Source organism: Bombus vancouverensis, chromosome 9 (assembly GCF_051014615.1).
Source record: "Bombus vancouverensis nearcticus chromosome 9, iyBomVanc1_principal, whole genome shotgun sequence".
NCBI lineage: Eukaryota > Metazoa > Arthropoda > Insecta > Hymenoptera > Apidae > Bombus > Bombus vancouverensis.
The window spans coordinates 11,362,781-11,387,747 of record NC_134919.1 but is presented as its reverse complement, the minus strand read 5'-3'; the positions used below and the strand labels follow the sequence as shown (position 1 = coordinate 11,387,747).

At 33.9% G+C, this 24,967-nt stretch overlaps 1 protein-coding gene and 1 long non-coding RNA gene across 3 annotated transcripts in view; one reads left to right on the top strand and one right to left on the bottom strand.

Moving 5' to 3' along the window:
• The window catches only part of LOC117163749 (multiple PDZ domain protein), a 165,595-nt gene that overhangs the window by 54,586 nt on the left and 86,042 nt on the right, over positions 1-24,967 (bottom strand). Inside the window, exons 8-17 of one of the 2 annotated variants that reach the window (XM_033346390.2) lie at positions 20,149-20,283; positions 17,758-17,916; positions 15,698-15,871; positions 14,058-14,277; positions 13,042-13,343; positions 11,365-11,589; positions 10,706-10,879; positions 9,080-9,241; positions 8,744-8,986; positions 7,561-7,791 (exon numbers count right to left, since the gene is read on the bottom strand). In XM_033346390.2, the coding sequence (XP_033202281.2) occupies positions 7,561-7,791; positions 8,744-8,986; positions 9,080-9,241; positions 10,706-10,879; positions 11,365-11,589; positions 13,042-13,343; positions 14,058-14,277; positions 15,698-15,871; positions 17,758-17,916; positions 20,149-20,283 (2,025 nt within the window). The remainder of the gene's footprint in view (positions 1-7,560; positions 7,792-8,743; positions 8,987-9,079; positions 9,242-10,705; positions 10,880-11,364; positions 11,590-13,041; positions 13,344-14,057; positions 14,278-15,697; positions 15,872-17,757; positions 17,917-20,148; positions 20,284-24,967) is intronic. The other variant, XM_076621840.1, reaches the window with a different exon arrangement.
• Positions 15,118-19,710, top strand: LOC143303199 (uncharacterized). Its single transcript, XR_013059289.1, has 4 exons — positions 15,118-15,330; positions 15,448-15,658; positions 18,047-19,238; positions 19,364-19,710. It is a non-coding gene; the product is annotated as an uncharacterized LOC143303199 (long non-coding RNA).

Genomic DNA, 24,967 nt, shown 5'->3' with positions numbered 1-24,967 from the left:
GCTTTGACTTTTCGTTACGACCGTCTCCCCTGATCTGGTTAACGCGTTAGCTTGGTGCAGAGATAATGGACTCTCGTTTATTCCTCGGCAGAGGGTGAATGAATCTTTGGACGAATGAAATTATTTTGAATAAATTATTTCACGGTTACGAGTTTAACTGTAACGAACTTTTAAGACGTTATTTGGAATTTAATATAAATTTCTGTGTGCAATTAATTTTAATGTGTAACCTCTGTGCATTTATTTGAGAATTTTTAATCTGCTTTCCCGATGCTTCCTCTTAACTTTTAACATAACGATATAACCATTATTTAACTAAAAATTATTATTATTCAATTTATAGGAACATATTTAACAGGATAGAGCATCCAAATCTTGTTTCCTTGCATTATTACTTACACAAATTCCGATATTATTTCAATTTTTAATATCACAGAAATATATTATGGTACAATGACAGTTACTCGTTAAAATTATTCATTGATCTTTGACAACTGCTTTTCTGAAGTAGGGCTTCATTACAAAGCTGTTCATAGAGTTCTTCTAACAAAAGAGCTAGTTCTTGATAATAACGAAATTGCTTAAGAACATTGAAATTTCGACAGCGTTTAAACGACCATTATCTCCGCACCTGGAAATTCCATTTTTCAGCCGTATACCCTGACGAGCCATGTTCTAAAATCCTTTCAATTAATACAGAGATAATTAACTATCTCTTCCTGTTCCTCATCCACTGTTTCTCCCTCTTCCCTCTTCGTCCCTTCTATCCTACTTCGTCGAATTATACAAACAGACAAACGGCAAATGTAACGTAACTATAATAACGCGAAATAAAAATCTCCGAGAGTAGGTTTAAAGAAAAAAGTAGGAGAAAAAGAAAATTGAAAAGAGGAACGAAACAGTTCTCTAAGAGGAAAAATGAAAAACCAAAGATCGCTATTATAGTAAGGTCCTGTTCGTGTGTACACGTGGGTGGTGTGAATGGCGTGTCTCGTGTGCACGTGTGTACCAGATGAGCGTGAGCTCGAAGGACAGTGAAGAGTCAGTCGAATGCAAAAGAAATGAACAAATTATTCGTTCGTTCTGTTCAGCTACTCTACCAGGCAACTTTCATTCACTATTACAATCGTTTTGTTCAGTACTTACTCAGCAGTTCTCGATGGTTGGTCATTCTATAAACCCATCCGCGGTAATTGCCACAACTATACTGAATAACAAACGTCGTTTCTCATTCGTTCTCACCCTTTCTTTCTCGCGCGACCCCATTTCTCTTCACATACACGTGTTATTATCTGATTCTTTTCTTTTACTCCCTTTGATATTATTTTATTCGTATAGAGTTGTTCGTTTGACGACACTAAGCAATTTGCACACTCGTCGCGGCGACTTCTTCTAGCGGTCGTATTTTTCTTTCGTTTTACTTTTCTTTTTATCTTCTTGGCAACGATTTACTGCGCCCCGATAACTTGGTTATCCGAGCTCAGCCGTAGACTAAGAGTCTTGGTTTGCGCGATCGATAGCTGGGACCACAATGGCCCAAGCAGCCGCGACACGAGCAACACGCTCCTTTCCTTCCACGAGTTCATCGTTTATTGCTCGTCGTTTCAGTGAAATTCGTTCTGATTCCGATACACGAACTGCCTCGTGTAAGCGATTTACTGCCAATTTCGATCCTGTTCTTTCTTTATGCTGACAGATATATTTCGTTGTAACGTAAGAGGATAGTCCTGTTTCTATTCATTAGCCATTTATTGCTATGTTTCTCTTCGAAATTGTTAACCCTGAACTTGTATCGATAGATAATTACAATAACATTTTGCTTCTATTTCGTAATAAATATCATTACTAGCGTTGATGATGTTTTTAGTCTTGAATGATAGAAATGTTGCCAATTAGTATCTTACGTTAAAAATCAATTACGTTGCAATATGCGTATTGATGGAGTATGAACAATTCAAACGATATTGAATAATCTGAAACAAGTAATTCAGGAATTATAACGCAGTTTCTTTAGCATCTCAAAATTCGTATCTATAATGCCAATAATTAATATCTCGATAATTAATTTTAAGAATACAATTTATCGTTTCTTCTATTTTCTAAGAATATCCTCGAGTAATAAATTAATTGTCCGTATTAGCAGTAAATTGCAGCAAAGTGTTGTGTTGATAAATCAATGAAAGACGTATCAATTCAGGTCATCGCCAAACAAGTTAACGTGACAATGTAAATAATTGTAAATTGTGATAATTGAGAGATATTAAGCAACGACACGAGAGTTTAACAAAGCGATGTGCCGCAACACATTTTAATTCTAATTTTAATTCTAGCGAAACAAAACGTTCTTCGTTTGACAATATTCCTTTGACGATATTCCTCTTCTTCCATTTCTATTTTTCAAAGCGATAATTTTCCAAATTTGCACTTCAAGTTCAAGTTCGTTATTAATGATACTTCATTATCTATGTTATGCTCTGGATTAATAGATAATTTCCCTATGAAATGTATCGCCACGTTATGTTCCCTAACATACTATTACGTGTTTTATTTGCAAATTATTTGTAGAACGCGTTCAGCTGCGATTTCATGAACTTTTAATACGTAGAGTGTTTCGCCTGAAATATAGCGTAGATAATAATCGTTCGAATTTTAAGAAGAAATGTTTTAGAACATTTTAACTTCAATATCTTTTTCAGACTTAATCGAAAATGCGAATGCAATTATTGGGAAATTATGCATCGCGTGTAATTGACCACCCTGTTCAAGTGAACTTCAAAATTGTTTAAAAAACAGGATCGAAATGCGGACGTATCGCTTGCACCAGTTGCATTCCATCGTATTATCTATTTTCATGTTTTTCCGTTTTCCGTACATTTTTAAGCAAAATATTACGCGAAAACGCGAGGTTGAATTTAAAAATACCTAAACGTGCCGGAATCAGTCACGTATAAAACGAGTGAATCCTACCATTTATCTCGCTGTAGCGAAGCGAAAATCTCCGGGGCGATTTCCAATTTCCGTAAAAATGAAACTAAAAAATTGTCTATTTTAAATAACACTGAAACAATAATAGTTAATCCTGTCACAATTATATAGCATTTATATCACTTTAACTTCTTTCTATTAATCAAATCTTTAGATTCGTAATTTTCGCACTGCGATTTTTTATATTTCCGAACGTTACATCAGCGTTCAGGAAATTCTTCTCAGAATTCAGATTGAAACAAAATGTGGAAATTCAGATTTAAACCGTGTTAGAGATAAAAATCACAATGAAAAGCTGTTACATCGATAGAAGGATAAATCTGAAGGAAATGTATTAATTTAAGAACACTGCAAGCAGATTACTGCGGAATTTTAAACTCACTTTAGATATTTCCTCTTTTCTAAAACAAAGTCTCTGATGACTACTATACTCGCTTTCTAAATTAAGAATTCGAAAGGAAATCCATTAGCGCAAACTGATTCCGGCTGAACATGAGGTACAGATGTTTCTTCGTTGAAAAAAAGAAAAAGAAAAAATAGAATGACCTACAAAACTGAATCAAATTCACTGGAATTGTTTATCACGTTTGATTGAACAGATAATATGAACAGTTCGTTAAAAGAATCCGAAGAATCCCTCTGCTTTCAAAAATTTGATGGCTTAATGTGTCAGATAGTTTCAAGAAGAATATGAAAAATTAGAGAAATCATGGAGAAAGTGAGAAATTATTGTAAATACGAATCCTGTACTTATAACAATTTGGCTGTTATCGCAACAAATTTCAAATAAAATTTTATATTAAATTATTATTATTTCAAAATTTTATCTTCTTTACTAAACATGAGATATATTTTTCCTGATACATTCTATATTTTAATTAAAACAAAGTGTAATGAAACAAAAACGTTTTTAACATAACAAAATGTGGTCGGATATAACAGAAAACAATTAAGGAAATAAAAGTGTGAGAAATAAATAAATATTTAACAACAACAACAAAAAATAAACAGGGATGGGAAAAGGTTCGGATGGACAATGTTAAACAAAAATAAAAACAACCTGTACGGCACCCTATTTATTATCTATAACTGATACACGTGCTGTAAAATCTTTATTCAAAAATTCAAAGGAATATTCTCCTCGTACCATTCATTTTTCCATGTTTTCCATTCGACAAAAATAATCGTCATATTAACCTACTTCGCTAAAACATCATATTTGCAAAAATATACCTATCAAAGACGATTAAATCCAGATAATAACATTACTCTGGCCAATTAACAGTCTTATATACTTTTCTAAAACAAAGAAGAAAAATGATTAATTCGTGCCGTAAATAGTAAATAAAATTTCATAACTACGGTAAAGTGAACCAAAAAAGAAAAAGAAAAGAAGAGAAATCGATAAAACCTGTCGAAATTATAGAAAAGAAGCTAACGAGAGGAGCTTCGTAAAAAATCTAATTTTATCGATAGTATTATAATCTTGGAATAATTTCACTGCATCGTGAACAAAAAATAGACTCCAATTCGTCAATTCGTCTCTTACAATTAGTCAAAAATTCGTTTCGTCAAACCGAGTGAAACGGATTCGATTCTCTCAGCAAAACCACGAATACTACTATATAATAGTTACTAACAAGTCGAAAAGTACTTGTGCGGGTAATAGTTAATCGACGCCTTGATAACGAGTTGAATTAAGTACTGTTTGAAACGTCAGACGGGTATCTGGCCACGTTGAACGCCGTGTGAAACTTTGTTAGAGGAATTTTGATTTCAGTAATGGATATGGTTTGTTTGAAGTCATTCACTCAAGATGACTGTTAACAACACCAACACATAAACTGTGGATCTGATTTACTATTCGTTTGGAATTTTAATTGAATAACGTTAATAAAAATCCTAGATCCACAGAACACATTCACAATTTTGCGAAATTATTGATGCAGAATGTGTAATAGCAAAATCTTATATTTATTTGCTATTCGCTTACTGTTCATTTACTATCAGTTTTTGACAATGCATTGATAACTGAGCGATTCATGGGAATAAAAATCGTGTCAATTCATAGGTACTATAACCTAATGCATACATTTTTATAAAGTCATTTTACAAAATTTCGATCGAATTAGTTAAACATACAATTCATTTAATTAACTAGTATATTACTCAAATATGGTATACAATTCTAAACAAATTTGTAAAAATTAAATCATCTTCATGTGTTCTCCTTTGCCAATGTCAGGATTCAATAAAAATACTTGACAAGATCGCTCGAAAGATCATCCGATGCATCATTGGAAGTAAGGGAGTCGACCTTGAAGTACCAATTAATTTCAATCAGACTATAGCAGAGCTGTCTGTACTGAATCCAATTTTTTTGTAAAATTCCATTTCTGTTCAATTTTTATATTTTGTTATTAGAAATATGTAAATAGATTCAATTTTCGAGCTTTATTTGTGATAAATACTGTATCACACGACGTAAAACGTATTTGAGATTGCCACTGGACGGAAAATTCCGGAAAACACGCGGGAATCGCTGCAAAACCACGATCATCCTGTAGGAACAACCCTGGGGAAGAACCTTCAAGCATCGTCACTGATTTATAAGTTCCAAGAGGCCAACAGTAAAACAATAAAAAAAGATATCCAGGAAAAAACCGAAAATGCTTAATCGATGCGAATTTCGCTGGAAAAGTCGGTCGTCTCGAAGACACGCGAGTCACGAGGCGAATCCATTCGATAGACGTGGAAACAGAGGCTGAATACATGTCTTGAAAATATAACAACTGATTTGAGCAAGCACAGACAGATTCTTTTAAGTTCGTCATATAACGTGTACAGTTTGACCAATATAATTTTGCCACTCGTTTGCATGAGTCGATAAAGAGGAACTGATATTAAAATCGGATCGAAGATGATTTTTTTACTATTTAGGATAGCTTAGTACAGTGTCTAATTTCAAAAGAAGATAGATGATTTAATGGTAGAAGACTCAAGTACTTTTCACTCCTATACTAAAATAATTACTAAAAATGAATTCGACGCTATTTTAAGTACACAAGAAGATTCTTCTTTTAAGATCAAACAATCGTTAATAATGATATTTATATTTGTGAAAATAATTGTCAATCTGTTAATGGATTAACTCGATTCAATTGATCTTTCTGGTGTTAAGATAGTAGTCGTGTAAACTTAGGATTTGTTTGCAGATTGTATTGATTCTAACTTCAGTGGATCTGTGTACAGTTGTAGATTGTTCCACTATTTGCAACTCGAATTCCTTTATATTCTTGTTGATACTGCAGAAATGGTACAATCTAACTATCAAAGATACATTGGTCAAACTATACACCTAAACCAACATTATTGAAACCAAATCTCTCTGAGCGTTTCGGATCTCTTCTACTCCTGTCTACACATACAAGAAACCACTTGATATACATACAAACGTTCATGTCATGTACATAACATCTGATCTTCATGGACGTTGGAGATATTGGTTTACCATAGATATGTGTAGAATATTGAGCGGTTATTCTAACAATAAACGTATTCTGCAATTCAGAAAAACGGTTGGATGAATAGATTGAAGCATAAAAGACTTCAATATTGGACGATATTGATAAAAATTAGTGACGTTCATTGATAGAGCCTCTCATAGGATTTTCTACCTCTCGAACTGGAGGATTAAATTCCCAATAAGTTGATGGTCGAACGTAATTTCAAATCGTATACGTACAAACATTATGTATTCTTATAATGAATATGAATGATATATCGATATGCACAACCATTGTGTCTATACAACATAGATTTTATGAATCAAAAGAGGAACAGTTGATATTCTAATAATTAAATCCCATTAATAGAATTAATAAAAAAAAAGCGAAGGGAATGCTAGCGAATCTCTATTACAAGAAACAGTCGGTTTGCTCAGATAAAAAAGGTTCTATTATGAAGAAAATTCCACTATGCTCCATTGTTCGGAATTTGTCGAGGAATAAACAGTTTATATAATAGGTGCTCACTAATTTTCCCCGCGACTTATTATTTTTCGTTTACGTAATAGAAGCTCAGATTCAGATAAGTGAACTTAACCAGCAATAGTTCACTTAATCAGGCATTAATTAAAATTTCTTTCCAGTAAATGGAGTTCTATTGTATCAGAATTTAAACTTGTATTACTTTCTAACCATCAACCTAAGGAAAAAGAAGAATCCAAATTAAAACCAGCCAACCTAACATAACTTCCTTTCTGTTTCCAGCATTATCTTAAAACAGTGCACCATATCCAGGAGTAGAAGATCCCCATTTTACTCAAGAGCATCAATCTAAATTCATTCTAAATCCATTCTAAATCCATCGTTCTTAGAAACTCTCAGATTTAACAAGATTGTGCTGATGCTTCAAACCCTCGATCAAATCCATATGATGAGGCGGTTCGATCACGTTCACTTTACGTTCCCTGAAATATTCTCGCCTCTGTTTGTGGCTATCCATGATCGAGCACGTGGCCGTCTCGCTATCCCTATCGACGGTCGGTTCGATCCGATCCTCCTGATCGCTCACCTGGACAATACTGTCTGGGATGGGCAATGGTTTCGCCACACCGATGCGCACGGTGCCCTTAGGGGCGCCTTTCAGCGCCTGCACCGCCTGGTCCAGCGTTGCATTCTCCAGGGCGATATCATTGACGAAAAGAAGACGATCGCCTGGTATTAACTGACCATCTACTTGAGCTACGCCACCGGGCACCAGTGATCTTATTACTATCACAGTCTCATTGGGGTTCATTGGATCCTAGAACAGACAGATGGAAGATTGTTAGTGTGCTGGTCTTAGTGTTTAGACTGGGTTTGGGTGTACGTCAAAATAAGTGTAAGGGTACATTTAAAAGTGTTGCTGTGAGAGATACCGACTTTATAATAACTCATACAATAATGTATTTATGATAGAGATTATATATTAAATTAAAGATTGTTATATTGTTATTATTTTGGAGGGGTGATTTTTTTAGGGAAAGAGTGAAAATTTGAAACTTTTAAATGAGAGAGAAAAAGGACTTGCAAAGAGGAGGAATGTAAGGAATTTTGAAAACGTTTGATTGTTATTATAAACAGGAAGTTTTCGAAAATGAATACATATTGATCGAAGAGTAATGGAGACTGTATGCAAGAAAGGATAGCTTGGGGATATTTTATTTTTCCGGATATTTTCAATCCAATCTCTAAAATCTCTTAATAAATCATACGCATTCGAAAACTAATATAACATGAATTCAATTGACTTGGGTCGATTTTCTGGCTTCTTCCATTACGCAACCCCCCAGTTATGTAACACGTTAGAACCCTCGTAACCCAGCTACCAAATCTTACTAAACGCAATAATCCCGGAAATTCCTCTACTATACATCTACACCAATTAGTCCCAAACCGATAACGCTAAATCTACTTAATACTGAAACATCAATATCATTATAATTTAAAGTATCGATAACAACACAATATACATACCGCATAATGACAATTGCGTTATTCTTGATATAGAAATCATTATTTTATTACATGGTAATTATTAACTATATTAAGTAATAAGTAATTATTAATTTATGTAATTCCAAACTAAGATAATTTGAATGTTTGTGGTTAGATTAGAATTTCACAAAACGTCCGCCATTAATCAATTACAACTAATATCGGTAAAACATAAATAATTAATAAAACATAGGTAAACCAACGAAACGTTTCTATACCTGATAATCCAAAATGGAGAACCCAAGGCCCCGTTCTCCCTTTACCAGTTCGATGATCTGCGGTTCGGAGCTCCACATCGCCAGACCAGTCAACGGTTCCAAAGATCGCGACTTCATTTTATTCAAGCTTGCATCGGTCACTGTAGCCGTGGTCGTCGTCGACGCTAACGAGCCGTCAGACTTGGCCTTCACCAAACGGTCCATTGTTGGCAATAAATTCTGCAGAGATCCGCCAAGGATGCTCTATAAAACACGTTTCACCTGGTTACGCTCGAAATACCGATATTACGTACTCGAACTGCATTATTATTTATTAGAAAATGTTCAATTTCTTACTCTGGTTTGGAACGCAGCTTGATGTTGAGCAGTGTCGATAGGGCAAAGAGGATCCTGCGAAGCGATGTTTCTTCCACAGACCATGCGAACGTGTATGGGTAATTCTTTTAACACGCTAACTACTTCCATATGATTAATGCCGAGCAATCGATATCCGTTCACCTGTTGGCAGTAAAATCGTTGAATATTAATGGATCAGCTTTATTTATGAATTCGTTATTAATTGATTCAATGGGGAGATTGGGGAAGGGTTGGTATGAAAGGTGATTTACACTGGGTGTTATAATTCGCGAAGCGTCTTTTAATTGAAATTATATGTGACAGCTACTTTGAAATTAATTAATGTTGTTTCTACAGATTAATGATTTTTTTACAATAATGTAATAATAACGCAAATAATGTTGCTTTTAGATTAATATGCGCACATATTGAGTTATTATTTTATATTATAAATATCTGACGACAGCTAATCTTTGAATATTTGATAACTTATTTATCCGAATATTTAATGTATCTTCGTCATTTTTAGAATTTTAGAAACGCTGATAGTTAGATTAATGATTTTTGTATATTTATGGAAAATTTCAATGACGTAAATATGTATAGAACACACGTAGTATTTCTAATGTGCTTATTCTAATTTCGAATGTTCCTATTCGCCAAGTTTCAATTAAATTTTAATGTATGTCACAATTTTACATGCAAATTTAGTAGCGAATGCACTGGCTATTCGGTTCACGGTTTTTTTTCCACAGAAAGCAATGATTCTCGCCTAATCGTCAAAGTTAAACAGCATTAGCCACGGTTAGCGCTTAGATGGCTGATTATCTAGGACGCTGTGCCCATACCAAGCTTCTCAGCTTAGAAAGCTGTGTCCATTTTGTGTTTACTGGTGCATTTCTCGAGCATCAGCAAATATACGAAATTAATATTATACGTACAAAACATAACTGAACATAACTAATGGCACAAAACGTAATATCTATCAAAAATTATTTATTTTCATACAAATTCTGCTGGCTACTAATATCGAATGCAGGAATTTTATTTCACAATAAAATACTATTAAAACTTATTTACAGTTTTAGATTATTAATTGTTAAACTAACATAGTTGCAAAAAATAATCAACAATCAATGCTTTAGAAATTTGTAAGAAAATAAAAATATTTGTTATCTATGCAAGAAACCAAGATAAAAGCGATAAACAACTTTACAACGTTAAAAAGAGTATTATATTTCTGTATTGTCCCAAAACCCAATAAAAAAAGAATTTGGGTATTACAGGATTACTCGACAGTATATTGAACTTAAAAATCACTCTTCTCCAAAAATAAAAGGAACCACAATTTTCTTCTATAATATTTAAATGCAAAATATTAAAAAATACTGTATAATTTATTATTCTGTACTTCTTAATATAGAGACAATTGATTCTAATTTGGTTAAAGGGTGTAATAAGAATAATGAAATTATATTCATTATTAATAAATTGATAAAGTAAACCGACGACAAACTACAAGTTGCTAAACCACACACATTTCGCCAGAGGTATTAATCCTTTATGGTAATTGGATTTAAGAGGGAGGAGAGCTTCTTGAACTCTGTAACCAAACTATTGCTTTACCTCCAGCAATTCATCCCCTGAACGCAGCGTTCCGTTTTGTCCTACGGGTCCTTCCGGGAGAATCGATCTTATGTAATGATGCGGTCTAACTTCCTGTCCATTCTCCACATCCACCGTTCCCTCCAAGCTTATACCAAGGCCACTACCTTCCGCAAATTTCTTCAATTGCGCTACCTATCGGTAATAGACAGGAAAATTTTCTTCTTTAATCTTTCGTTGATGAAAAATTTATATACACACTCGTATATAGATGTTATAAGAAATAAAGAAGATTTTTAAACATTAAACGCGAATAATTATGTTTGGAAGATTTGTAGTTTTTAAAAAATAATTTCTAAATTTCCAATTAGCCACGTAGCTTTCTAAATTGTTAGAGTCTTTAAAATGTAATTTCCAAGTCTTCGGTTAATTAAATTGCTTTCTCAATCTATCGAATCTTCTTTTAAAAATGAATCTCTAATTCACCACTTGACGAAACCCTTTTAGGAATTTTCTACTATACTTTCTTGCAAACAATAGCATTTACATAAGGATAATCCAAAATTTTAAGTAGCATCAAATGCAAGAATTCTGATAATTAAATTCTCACCAACCCTAAAACATGAAGGATATATTACATTATTCAGAGTAAGAAGGTATTAGTGTAGCAAGGTACATACCACAATTTCCGTGTCTGGGCCTACGATCTTCTGCCATTTCGCCTTAATGGCGGCTCGAATTTGAGGTGTAAGCTCGCTGGATGGGTCGCTCAACAGAGCTTCCACATTTGCCGCGTCATCTAATTCCTCCGAGGATCTCTCGCGTTCACCCTCTTGTAGAACTGCGCTGTCAACAGTCGTGTGCGATTCTCCTTCCGGTTCTATCTCAGTAGTAGTTTCTCCATCCTGCAAACAAAATGTGTTTCATATATTAACATACCATTTTGTAAAGTTAGTTTCTGTGAAAGAAATAAGTTCTACCTTGTTAAAGTTGTATAAATATTAAACATTAAAACTTCATATATTTTTATAGTTTTATCCTCGCAAACGAGATTAAACAATTTTTTTTTCTTTCTCACTATTAATATTGTTGAACTGTCTGTTCCTACTTCTTATTTTACTGTTGCTGCAATTACTAGTAGATACCTTCTATTTCATCTAGGTTAATTAAATTAGAAATTAATTTCTAAATACCATGTGATTTTTGAATATTTACAATAATTAATTTCCAACTTTTCGAAATATATTCGTCGCTTCACTTAAACGCAGATTGTGTTATTTTATAATTCAAGATATTACGTTATATGAATAATACTCAGATTATACGTGAGTCCTGACTTTACATCGTATTATATTGATCATAAATAATTGTATGAATAATTGGTTCAATTTGTTTGAATCGAACAACACCTGTATAAAAATATACTTAACACATTCCAGACCGATGGCACAGCGTACATGCTACGCATGCTATGCATTTCGCAATGACCGACTGCAATAAACATGTCTCGCACAATTAAACAAATAAATAACGCTTATACCTATTATATACGTGTTATATAATTTTCTCATTCCTGAAATAAATATCATTACCTTTTGCGTGTTTATCTTTTTGAGATTTTAACTAAAACGCTATTTCACACGAATTGTATAGAACATCAAAATCATTACGGGTATCCGATGACATACCGTGTACAACATGACGCATTTTCAAATAAAAATTGCCTAAACAATGTCAAAACAGTTTTCAAAAAATTCGGAAGAATTTTGTTCCAAGTCACTGATCTCGAACGTGTTAATTTAAATAAAAGGTAGAAAATATCTTTTATGATGATATGATAATTCAATGATAATTCAATTATTTAATGGTTGTATAGAGGACGATTGTACGATTGAACATATTGGCGTTTATAGTGATGGGACGAGTGGATATTTCGTGTAGTCAAATGTATTTGTAAATATATAATACAAAATATAGAGTCAACCGTAGATCACTCGATAGTAACTGATAACTGATTTGCTAATGAATGCGTACTGATCGCTGATATAAGAAGCTGACTGCTACTGACTGTCTTAACGAACGTGTTCGGTTATTTATACTGATCGGGGAAGTTTAAGTCGGAAAGCTTAAATTCAACTTCGATTGACGGCTGCACGTAGCTGCGACATTGTTTTGTCCGGAGTTTGTTTGTCGATACGTTTGGTATGTCAAGACGGTGTCAATGTTTCAAGACAAAACATCGATTTGCCTCATCGACTCATGTGCCGCTAAAGTTGTAATGATAATATTCCATATTTTTCAGAAGCCCGTTTATCAGATATGAATTTGAATAAAACACTCGAAGGAAGAGAATTTACCGCGCTAATCGGGAAGCTTGGCAAACTGGTGATTGATGGAGAGCTCGGTTGAGGTAGTCTCAGTTCACTGGCCGCGATTGCTTGCTGAAGCTGGTCGTACTTTGGTCCACGTAGATATCTCTCCAGACATAGAACTACCGTTTGTCCAGTGCGCCGTAGCACCTCGACGGCCTCATGATTTGAATAACCCTGTAAAGAATGGCCGTCCACCTCTACTATTCTATCGTTTATTTGGATCTTGTTGCTCAAGTCTGCCGCACTGCCCTCGCTGATGCTCTTCACGAAGATGCCAGACAGCTCCTCTGTAATCGAAACGAGATAAAAGTGGTTACTATGTAGCAAAAGAAATATTATATTCTAATTATGGTACGGAATACCGTATTTTGAATTTTTCTGTATTTCCGCAGTTTTAAGATGCAAGCAAGCAACTGCGAATCTATAAATTTTCAAATATACAAACGTCGAAACCTCCGAATGTTCGAAACTTCAGAAACTTCAAACTCACAAACCTTCGTACTTGGAAACCTCAGCTTTCTCAACCTTTGACCGGTTGCTTAAACTTCGAAATTCTCCAACTTCTAAACTTGGAATTTTCCAAATATTCAAAGAGTTACGCAATTCTTAAATTTCCGAACTACAAAAGAACCTTCGAAACCCGAAATTCCCGAGTTTGTAGACCTCGTCAAATTTCTAAGCTTCGAGAGACCTTGCGATCCCCCAAAATTTCGAAACCATCAAACTTGTGAACCTCTAAAACTTTCGACCCTTTAAACTTCGAAACTCCCAAATTTGCAAGTTTTCGAGCCTTCGAACGTTTAAAATTCAAAGACGCGAAATAATATACAAGTACGGGCTATAAACGTAACTCGACGAGTATCCAATTTTTCAGCCAGTCGCTAAAATTCCAAGGATCACCAAAGCACATTTCTCTGGAAGCTTCTAGTTCTCCACGCGTTACAAATAATTCACACGAAACAACCAAGGGCCATAACTCTTTGTGGCGCGCGAGGGATTACCTTTCTCGCAAACGTATCCAGCGATGGTGATCCCGAGGCCGTAAATGTCCTTCTTAAGCTCGACGGTGAACCGTTCCATTTCTGGCAGTGAGTTAACATCGATGGTGTCCATGGTGAGGACCGGAAGTTCCGGGATCTGCACCGGAACCGGTGGTATCACTGGCATCGCTCCAATTGGCAATGGGTTGCGTACTACGTCCACGATGAGACCTGGTCTTGCCTATTGAACAATCGTCCTTTTCCAGATAATAGCACCGACACAATAACATCGAATGATATGCAAATGTTGCGTATTCTTGGAAGATTCAGCAAATGAGAAGTCGATTATGACGCACAAAATACAATGCCAGGGGATTTTTTTAGCGTTGCAGCGATTTAGACGAAGCAAGAAATTTTATAAGATATCTCACATTTATGTATGAGTCTGTGAAGAGGCAAATTGATTAATTCGATTTCTTATTAATTTCCAAATTTCACTACGCAAGTTCCGTTTTGAACAATTCTCCATTCATGTATGAGTCTCTTAGAAGACCAAAGTGATCACTTTCGCTTTGTATTCGTTTCTGTTGAAGTAATTACCTCAAGAAAAACTCTACACCTTTCTTTTTTGTGTATACGTGATCTAGAGACCATTGTTACGATGAGAATTGTATTTAGCGAATAAAATTCTATTGTTGTTTCTTGTAGCCTTCAGCTAGAGCTACACACCATGGTTAACTTTTTGGTAATGTCCTTTGCTATAAATATATGAATTGTTATAAATATACGATTCCTATTGTATCGTAACACTGAAAGAGTGAGGACCTGGATCAGCATACACTATACCTGTACTTATACTTATACCTATACTTATTTCAGTATATTTTCCTATTACAAATTTATCAGTCAACCTCAACAATCTCTGAATTTAGGTAAGTACACGATTAATATTCAAGAAACAAAGTTTTTCAAGAAACCAGTCAATATGCTTTGAAGAGACCGAATTGAATAGCCTACAATTCGGTCAATTTTCTTATTTTCAGTTTAAAAAAAGTTGTGACTATTCTCGAAACGTGGATAAGGTAGATATTGAAAAATTATGTTTTAAATCGCGAAGTAAACTTACAAGTGGACTTAAAGAACATTATGTCTAACGATATAATAAACGAGAATTATTACAAATTTCCAGGTACTTCATCCACAGTGACGCACGAACGATATTGCGTTATTGAGTGTCAGAATGTTTCCATGAAACTTTCCCGTTATGGAACCTTCCACCTGCACGTACCAAACGGTAACAACACTGTATCATTCCTGATCTTTTGAAGAGATTCTAATGATATCTAATAAAGAAACGATAATTATAAAAAAAAGTCTGGCAAAAAAGTTATAATTACAAATGTATTTTTAGGACATTTGGATATTCGATTCCCGATTCAGCGAAAGGATGCTCGTTTACATTTTAATTTTACCACAGAGAGACAAGAAGGATCATCCGCTCGTTTCGTCTAAATGCTCTTCCCAGCACATTCAAAACGTTGATAATTCAAGATGAAAGGTTCCATGCAGAAAACGGTACAGTTGGCAGAAGGAACGTGTTGACGAAATGAAAGGATGAAAGGGTAGGAACGATGAAATGTCATAAAGTTTTGCCGACTCACATGCATCTCGACGTCGGATTCTTGAGAGAATATGTAGCCGTTGTCGTATGCGTTGTCGGGCTGCACGTGGCGTATGTTGTATGTCTCCGGCACGCTGTGCACCAGGTGGCGGTCCAACTCGTCCGGGTCACCCAGAATCTTCGTTGGTACGATCGGAGCGTGGCTGCCGAGTGCCTGAAACGTGCCGTTCCTTTGGAATTTCTGGCTCGAATTTCGGACCAACGATGATATACAATTCCTTCATTTTATTTCATGTTTATTTCTGCTATATTGCACGTGACATGATATTTAAAGACTACAGGGGAAGCACACGATAGGTCACACTTTATATCTTTCCTTTTCTTTTCTTTTTCATCTTTGTACAAGTAAAACAATGCTCTTTACAGGTTTTAGGATTTTGTATATTGCATAGGTCAGTCTGTTATTAGCAAAATTGTCTTTATATTTAATTTTGAAGTTGAACATGTGTCTTCATCCCCTTCTTAATTTTCAAAATATTTCTCAGTATAGCGTTGCTACGTTGAGAACATTAAAATATTGCTTGTCTTAATGATTATATGGCTTCGATAAAATTTCAACTTTATTTAGCAGACATTTGCTTCGGGTCTTTGGGTCGAAGTCGTGTTCTCGAGAAATTGTTTCCCGGCGTTTCACCAGCATTGCAACCAGCTGCATCAAGGGTCTGAAGACGCGCTGATACCCTGAGACTCTCAGAGACCATGCTGATTAACTCCATAAATTGGGTTGCATAGAAAAATGACAATTACTATTTTGTTAACAGTTACAAGTACTAATTTTTTTAATTTATCTCAGAATTTGCAATTATTCATGCTTCGTGATAAGTAAACTTATGATTTCTTTTTTGAGTTCTTCAATTTCTTCAAATATTAATTGTGTCTGAATAATATGAAATTGATGATCGTATAAAAAAGTGGAATTAATCAGTTTGGCTTCCCAGAGTCTCGTATGAGAATATAAGAATTAAAAGAAGTACGAATTGATTACAGTATATCTCATTCAAATTTCCAATATTTATAGAAAAGATTATTAAAAAAATTGGTATCATTTTTATAAAAATCGAACGTGTTTCCTTTATATTTATACATTACATCAATTTTTTGTTAAGTTTCTTGGATTAATATATTAAAATAATAAAGGAGTTTTCAATTACATGTTAAAGCCTGAACAATCGAAATCTTTTATCGTGAAGTAAATTTATTTTAGTAATATCGTAAGTACGTTCCATTGTAAAAAGCAAATACGAGATGTAACTGCTGCGAAAGCGAGAAAAGTCGAACGACTTAAGTGCTTTTTATTTAATAATTCTTTCCAGTACTACAAGACGATCAATTATGGCAGTATTTACTGTGCAAACAGTCCGATCAGATGATTTAATGAAAACGCCCTGCTGCCATTTAATTAAGGAAAATCTCGATCAAGCCATTTCATTAGACTTTCCAAGCTAATGCTATAAAATCCAAGGACCGAGTGAAATAATAAGAAAAAGAAGTAGAAAATAATGTAAATATTTCCACTTGTAATAAAATAACGAAGGAAAATAGACGCGCTATTGATTTCAATCGGAAACTTTTAATTCTTATTAAATTTTTAAATCTTCAAACTTCAAAATTGATAATTTCTAACCCATCGAATCTTAAAGTTCTATAAGATTCTATAACTTGTACGTTTTCAAGTTTCGTGATATTCAAACTTTCCAGTCTCCAAGTCTTTAAATTTTTAAACCGTGCAATTTCCAAACGTTCAACTTTACAATTCCTATATTTTCGAATTCCCAAACCTTGAAAAATCCAAATTTTCAAAATACTTTTTTATTTTCTATTTTGCTAATTGTCAAATATTCAAGACCATCGACTTCTTCAATTCTCAACTATTTAAATTTTCGAAGCTTCGAATCTCAAAAATTCTCAAACATTCCAATCCTTCAACCTTCGAACGCACAATTTCTTAAACGTTCGAATTTTTAAACTTTCGGAATATCCTCATTGCAAAAAAATAAAGGAAAAGAAACAGACAAAAAATGGAAAATTTGGATACAATACCTGGTAATCCGGTGACGTTGGTTCGACAGGTCTCGCGACAACGAGGCGCACATGTGTGCCGGATTGTCGCAGAACTGCCGCAACCTGTTCACTTCCCATTCCCCGCAGATTGACATCGCCGATTTGCAATATATGGTCCCCGCTCTGCAGCCGATTATCCTACAAATCGTACCGCGAACAGACCGTTTTTAATTCGGGAATCGATCATAGTTAAATGTTCTTGCCTCGTTTATTTTCTACTGTTTCCTCTCTTTTTTCAGATTTTTGATCGCCTGTCTTTATGTTGCAGGACTTCTGGTTTTCGCATAGAAGTTCTGATTATGGCTGTGATTACAGTGGATACGTCGTTGCTTGTCGCTGATAATGGCATGACTCAAAAAGCGTGAATTTTAACACTTTGCGGACTGCAGACGCGAATTCGCGTCTCGCATACTTCATGCGGTATCTTATAAAAATGTTAGCTATTGTTAATTAAAACAGTAAAAAAAGCAATGGATGCTATAAACGACATGTTATCAAAGTGTTTTTACGTTACTTGCTTGAATAATACGAAGCCGCTATCGATATATTGGTATAATATTTATTGCTCGGAAAATTCCGATTTTTAATGAATTTGTTAACATAATAAATTTTGCTTAGTATCTCTCCATCGAGGAAATTGTTTCCAAGCATGTCACGCTAAAAAACGTTGCTGGAGATATCTGTAAACATGCTCGTTGTTTTTTAATAGAAAATTAAATAGAATTACACTCGTTAAATGCTGCTCGGAAAGCTTGTTCCGATTTTTAAGGAATTTATTAGAATAATAAATTTTGCTTAGTATCTCTCCATCGAGGAAATTGTTTTCAGGCATGTCACGCTAAAAAACGTTGTTAAAGGTATCCGTAAATATGCTCGTTGATTTTCAATAGAATATTACACTCCTAAATGCTGCTCGGAAAGTTCGTTCCGATTTTTAACACTTTTGTCGACATAAAAAATCATATTGGTAAGTTTTCCGCTGAAAAACCTGAAAACTTCTGGTACGATGGAATATTCAAGTTGCGTGAAAGATGGAGAAACGTTGTGGAACAAAATGGCACTTATAAAATTCAATAAATGTAAATCGGAACTAACTTTGCCAGCGACCGTTTGAATCTTTTCAATCGCTCCAAAAATACGCGGAATTCAGGCTATATATGTTTGTCAAAGCATATGATCGTCAAAGTGTTAAAGAGAAAAACGTTTTAAAATTGACAGAAAAACCTTGGTGAGTTATTCCAACGCTATTTCTCATTTTGTGTTTATTAGCGACAACGAGTCTCTCCCTAAGCAGACAGATTCTGCGTCTTTCAGAAAGAAGAAAATTTTTATCAAACAAATTTTCACTCCTTTCGTTTGATTTGATATCGCGAAAGCGGTAAAACCCTTCAGTTACAGCGTAACGAAACAACTGAAGATGAGCCGGTGTTGCTGTGGCAAAGTGCAGTTTGACAGCGGCGGTAAGTAAAAATTTTGCCTTCTCACGCAAAACTCATGGAAATATAAATATTGTTTTTATTTTTTACACGATATAAATAAAAACATAATATAAGCTTTAATAAAATGAAATTTGGAATTCTTTCAGTTGTGCCGCTATCAATGCCAACCACCGAGGTATTTGGACGAACTGACGAATGAAACGCCTATAGATCGAAGTGCATACACTCATAAAAAAGTCTATATACATATTTGATTACCTGGATGTATGAAGTTCATCAGAACGTCAATTCGTTCGAATACGCATCCACGGTAACCACAGCCTGATTCGATTTGCAATTTTATTGATGGTAAAATGTGGTTGAGGCTGCTAGAGGAAGAATATAGGGCAATCGAATGTTACGGGGTCTATGAATCGCTATTTATGAATGTACTGTCAAATGGAAAAACTTCAAATCATTTAACGAATGAAAAATTATACATTCTTTTCGCCCAATCTGGAGTTACTTAAAGAAAGTTAAAAGACGAATCTCTTTAAATCTTAAGCTAAATAAATTGTGAATTGAATAAGTTTGTTCTAAGTTTATCTTCGAAACAAGTGATTAATTAAAATCTATCTTCTGTACTGTTTTTCCTTCATTTCTATTCGTTAATTCTTGTAAGTAAAGAAGTTGAAAAGACCTTAAAAATTTAGAATGGCTTCGTGTTTTCAACAGGATTTAATTATCACAAAAGGATCGTGTCAATGTTATAGAAAATGAAATAAGATAAGATAAAATAAAATCATTGGTGAAAAGTATTTTATAAAATCTAAGTACGTATACAATTCCAGAATATCCATTGAGATTTGGTGTATAAAATTGAACGATTTTGAAGGACTGTGAAATTTTTAATAATTGTTTGAATAAGAGAAAATGTTTGCAATAAACTTACCCGATCGGCGACACCTCCAGGAAGGATCGTTTTAACGACAACACCGGTGCTTCGTCCACCGACGATTCCGAATCCAAGACCGCTGCCATCATTGATCAGATTTATAACTTCAACTTGTGCCCATTCCGTGTTCAGCTACAACAGAACAAACACATAAATTCCATTTGACGTTCCTGTTCGATTCTGATCCGCCATTCATCATAGGTTTATCTGATCCTGTATTAACGAGGATAAAGATGAAAACGACATATTTATGTAAAATATGGAAAAATAAAAGCACGGAAATTTCGTATTTAGTTCGAAGATTGCAAAAGGTGGAAATGGGAATTTTGAATTGAAAATTGAAATAGCAGAATTTATATTGCTATTTAAAGTTCAGCAATTAACAATAGAAGGTGAGCTCCTTGAAATTTGGTACATGGCACGTGAAATGGGATGTAGAAAGCTACATATCAGAGATTGGAAATTTGCAATTTAGAATTAAAGACTGGAAATTGGAAATTTGCAATTTGCAATTCAAGGCGTGAAATTTCTAATTTATTGTCTGTCCGACGAGTCGAGGCAATAAACGTAAACAAAGCGTGATTACCGCGGCTGCAACTATTGACTGCCGACTAGTGACATTCTGTCACTCTGTGACAGCCTGTCGTAGCCAATAACCGCAGCTGCAGCAATCACGTTTTGTTTACGTTTACTGTCTCGATCCGTTGGGCACGCTATAGGACTAAGAAAATAGAAAACTCGAAATTTAGAATTTAGAATTTTAGAATCCACAGCTCGCAAGTAGCACAAAGAATTCGACACCGGAAAATTCGAAATTTCTACAAAAATTTAGAGACCAGGATGTAAGAACTTGAAACTTCAAATTAAAAAGTCTGGAATTTGGAATCCACGAGTTAGCGAACGTGGAATTTAAAATTTAGAACTTGGCGTATCAAATGTAAGCTGCAAACTAAGAATCCAGAAATTGAAAGGTCGAAATTAAAAACTGCAAAATGCCTAGCTTCCATCTTCTACTCTGAATTTTAATTTCGTTTAATCTCATCCCTCTTTCATTATATTTGAAATAACAACCAATGATATCAGTATTGCGATTGCAATACTCCCTCCTTCTCCCTTGTCACCGCTATGGGATAAAATGCAATAATGCTCTTTCATAAACGAACATTTAATACGTTATCGTATTAAAATCATTTGCGTCGTTCTACCGACGATCTCATCACGTTTATTCGTGGTTTCGAAACGAACCGAGCTAAAGGCACCGTTTCTAGAGGCCGTATAATTTTACAAAGACCATGCCCTGATCTGTTCATTCCCCAAAATAAGATAAAGACCAGCTCTTTGCACAGAACATATCCTCCATTTAGATTTTCCATTGCGAAACCGATTTTGAAACGATCTCAGGCGACGCCCGATACGTTTGAGTCTTGTGACGACAAAGACAAATTTTAATATCAGACACGTTGTAAGAATTATCAAAATAATATTATTAAAATAGATTCAAAGAACATTCAGGGAACTCGAGTGTATACTTCACGATGAATAAATGATATTTTATTTGAACTTGTATTTGGAATTGGAATTTTTATTTGTACTCTGCAATTTTTTATGGAAATTCTATATGAAATTGCATGAAGTTGTTCTAAGGAATAGAATCGTTAAAAAATAATATTAAGAAGAAATCGGGATGCTTTGTTATATGTATATTATTCGGCCCATTTACAAACAATTGCACTTTTAATGAAATTATTATCCTTTTATCTTAAAGGAGAAAATCATTACAAAAGTAACATCAATACAAGATTGAAAAGTTTCATTGTATGGATATTAAAGGATGAATGAATTTCTTCATCCTCCAAAATCTTGTATTTTGAATTTCAATTTATACTGAAAATTGTATTGGAGTTATTCTAAATTTTGTTGCAAATATTACACTCAAAAGAGGATAAAACTCTAATTGTTCTGGTTAAAAAATTCTATTTCATTTAAGAAACTATTGTACTACAGATGTTACAAGAAGTAAAATTAAACTCGTGAGATTTTATAAAGAAACGCTATTTTTCCTTTTCGCTCTTTCAATTTTATTGCCTGAGGTGTGTCCTCTCTCGACAGATAACAAGATACGTTAAAGTTGCAAAGAAAAATGCAAAAAGAAAGTTGATGCAGTGCCGAGGAAATTCGTCGCTGCAGGCCATCCTGAAACCATTCATTGATCCACGACACCTACACTCATTTATTACACGTACACGAAATGCTTTAGCAAAAAGGAGAACAGTCCATTGTTGTAACATCGTAAAATGTTATCACGAATTCTTCGAGAAAAATAAAAATTTTAATTTCCGTATAAAAAGCTAATAAAAGGCGGACTCTTTATTTAAATAAATTTATAGATTTGTTTAATATCCTCTGGTTAATAAGTTTAACGTTTCGAGGACGAAGATAAGAAAAAGATATAAATTTTCGAAATTGCGAAAAATATTTCCAACGAACAAAACATTTCTATGCGGATGGATTCTGTGTTTTATCTCAGATTTTTCTTCCTTTGTTTCTATGTTTATTTATTTCTTCACTGTAAGCTCTGCTTAGCCTCCTTAGGGATGCTGACACGTATCTGGATTCTGGCTACGGCTGAGTATCAAAGTGATGTGAAAGTCAGCCCATTGCTTACTTGTCGGAACTTCAATTTATCGAAATCTTAAAGTTGAAATTTCGGATTAAAAGTTCTGAAGTTCAAAGTTTCGCGATATTTCAAACTTCGAATTTGGAATTTCAAGCTTACAGATAGAAATTTGCGATGCGAAAGTTCGACGAGCCGAACGTTGAAAATTGAAAAGATATTTTAACTTTGATATTTCAGCTTGGTATCTGGGCTTCTAATCTACGAGATCCTCGGCTTTTAAATTCCCCATTGTAAGTTTCGAATTATTTTATTATTAAGAAAAATAAACGTCATTTATGTTTATAAATTACGAAAACATTTCTAAGTGAGAAAAACATAATTTAAAGTTATAACTTACAATTATGCAACTATCGTATACTCTTCAAATTTTGCTTCCCAAAAAAATAAACAAATAATTGTTCTTTCCTACTCTCAATAAATTCATCTCAAAATCGTTGGTATTTCGTTTCACGTTTATTCTGTGATACCCGTTTCAGACAAACAAAATTTTAATTTCTCTAACGAAATTGTGTAAATATCATAATTAACGTGACGAAGTTTTCTAATTATCGCTCGAGCTAGCAACGAGGTAAGGAGGAAGAAGATCACAAGAACCTGAGATATGGGTCAATAGTTCTCGTTAGAACGAAAAAATGTACGGAAAGGAAGTACAAGAGAATGGATGAACGAAGTCTTTGAAAATCCGCATTGTTTCTTTCTTGTTGTTTCGTTTAGGTAAGAAAGTTGGTGTTTTCCAGTAAAATATCAAATGACGAAGGAGAAATAAGTGAAAATAAATAAATTAGTCGATACAACATTTACTAAAATATTCGACATTTATTGAAGCGAATGACAAATTCTTACGCCGTGTGGTATAGATCGTTCTCAATTTGATCACTGTGTACATCGTTAAAAAAAAATGTTTAACTTTGAGAAAAATTTAAATAGATTCGTTCGATCGCGTTCGAATATTCCTCCGTTTGGTGTTTAAATAAAAACAAATTTGAAAAAATATTAAATAATGAAACTTTCTCTCAGGTTATTTACAATGATGGACTTAAGGAACAATCTCAATATTTCAACTAGTCCATTAACATAATAAATTGTTAGATTACAAGACATTTTCCTCGTTCCTGTATTTTCATTAAGCAGGAAAACCTACGACAGAGATATTACTGGAAGTACAAGCACCTTATTTTCGTTTAGCTTTCAGGAAGGTATGTAGCAACCTCTATTAATCAATTCAAAGAAGGCAGAGTTATTTTTTCCTATTTTATCAGCCGTATTTTGCCGAGGCAAAGCAATTACGAAGAATCTTATATTTCGTTATTTGCTTCTATTTTATTATCTTATTACTCTTGGTTCCCTTATTCTAATGAACAAATGACATTTCATCAATTTAGGATGACTTAAATGGCGAAAGTAGAGCTCTTGTTATTCTTCGTTCCCTCGTTCCAATGGACAAATTATATTTCATCAATTTAGGAAGATATAAATAGCAAAGATAGACGTCTTGTTATTGGTTCCTTTATTCTACTGAAGAAAATTATTGTATATTTCACTATAATGTAGGATAATTTGGCTAATAAATAAATTAATTATCATGGTAAAACAATAGACCTTTTATTATTCTTATCCTAATAAACAAATGATCTTTCCTATACGAATGATATAATATTTTTATGAAGAAATGATACTAGATAGGTTTCTTATTACATATATCCTAATGAACAAATCATTTCAACAAGTTAGCGAGATTTAAATAGCAAAAGTAAAGTTTTCATCATTGGTTTTCTTATCCCAATGAACAAATTATATTTAAATAGTAAATAAGTAAAAAATTAAACATTCTATTATTGTTGCTTCTTTTATTCTAATGAAGAAATAATATTTCACCAATTTGGGATAAATTAAATAGGGAAAGTATAAAGTTTCTTTAGTCAAAGATTGGCAAATCTAAGACGTTATCAAGACAACAATTACAACTTGAAATCTTGTTACGAGTACGCCCTTAAAGTTTCGATGGATTGCTTCCCCTTGAAAAAGCATCTTCCCTTTTCTTTTTCTCTTTACCTTCTTTTGCTTTATGGATGTATCCTCTGGCGATCGACTTTATCAAAGTGAGTTAAACACCAAGTAATATAGCTGCAGGCCAAGTAG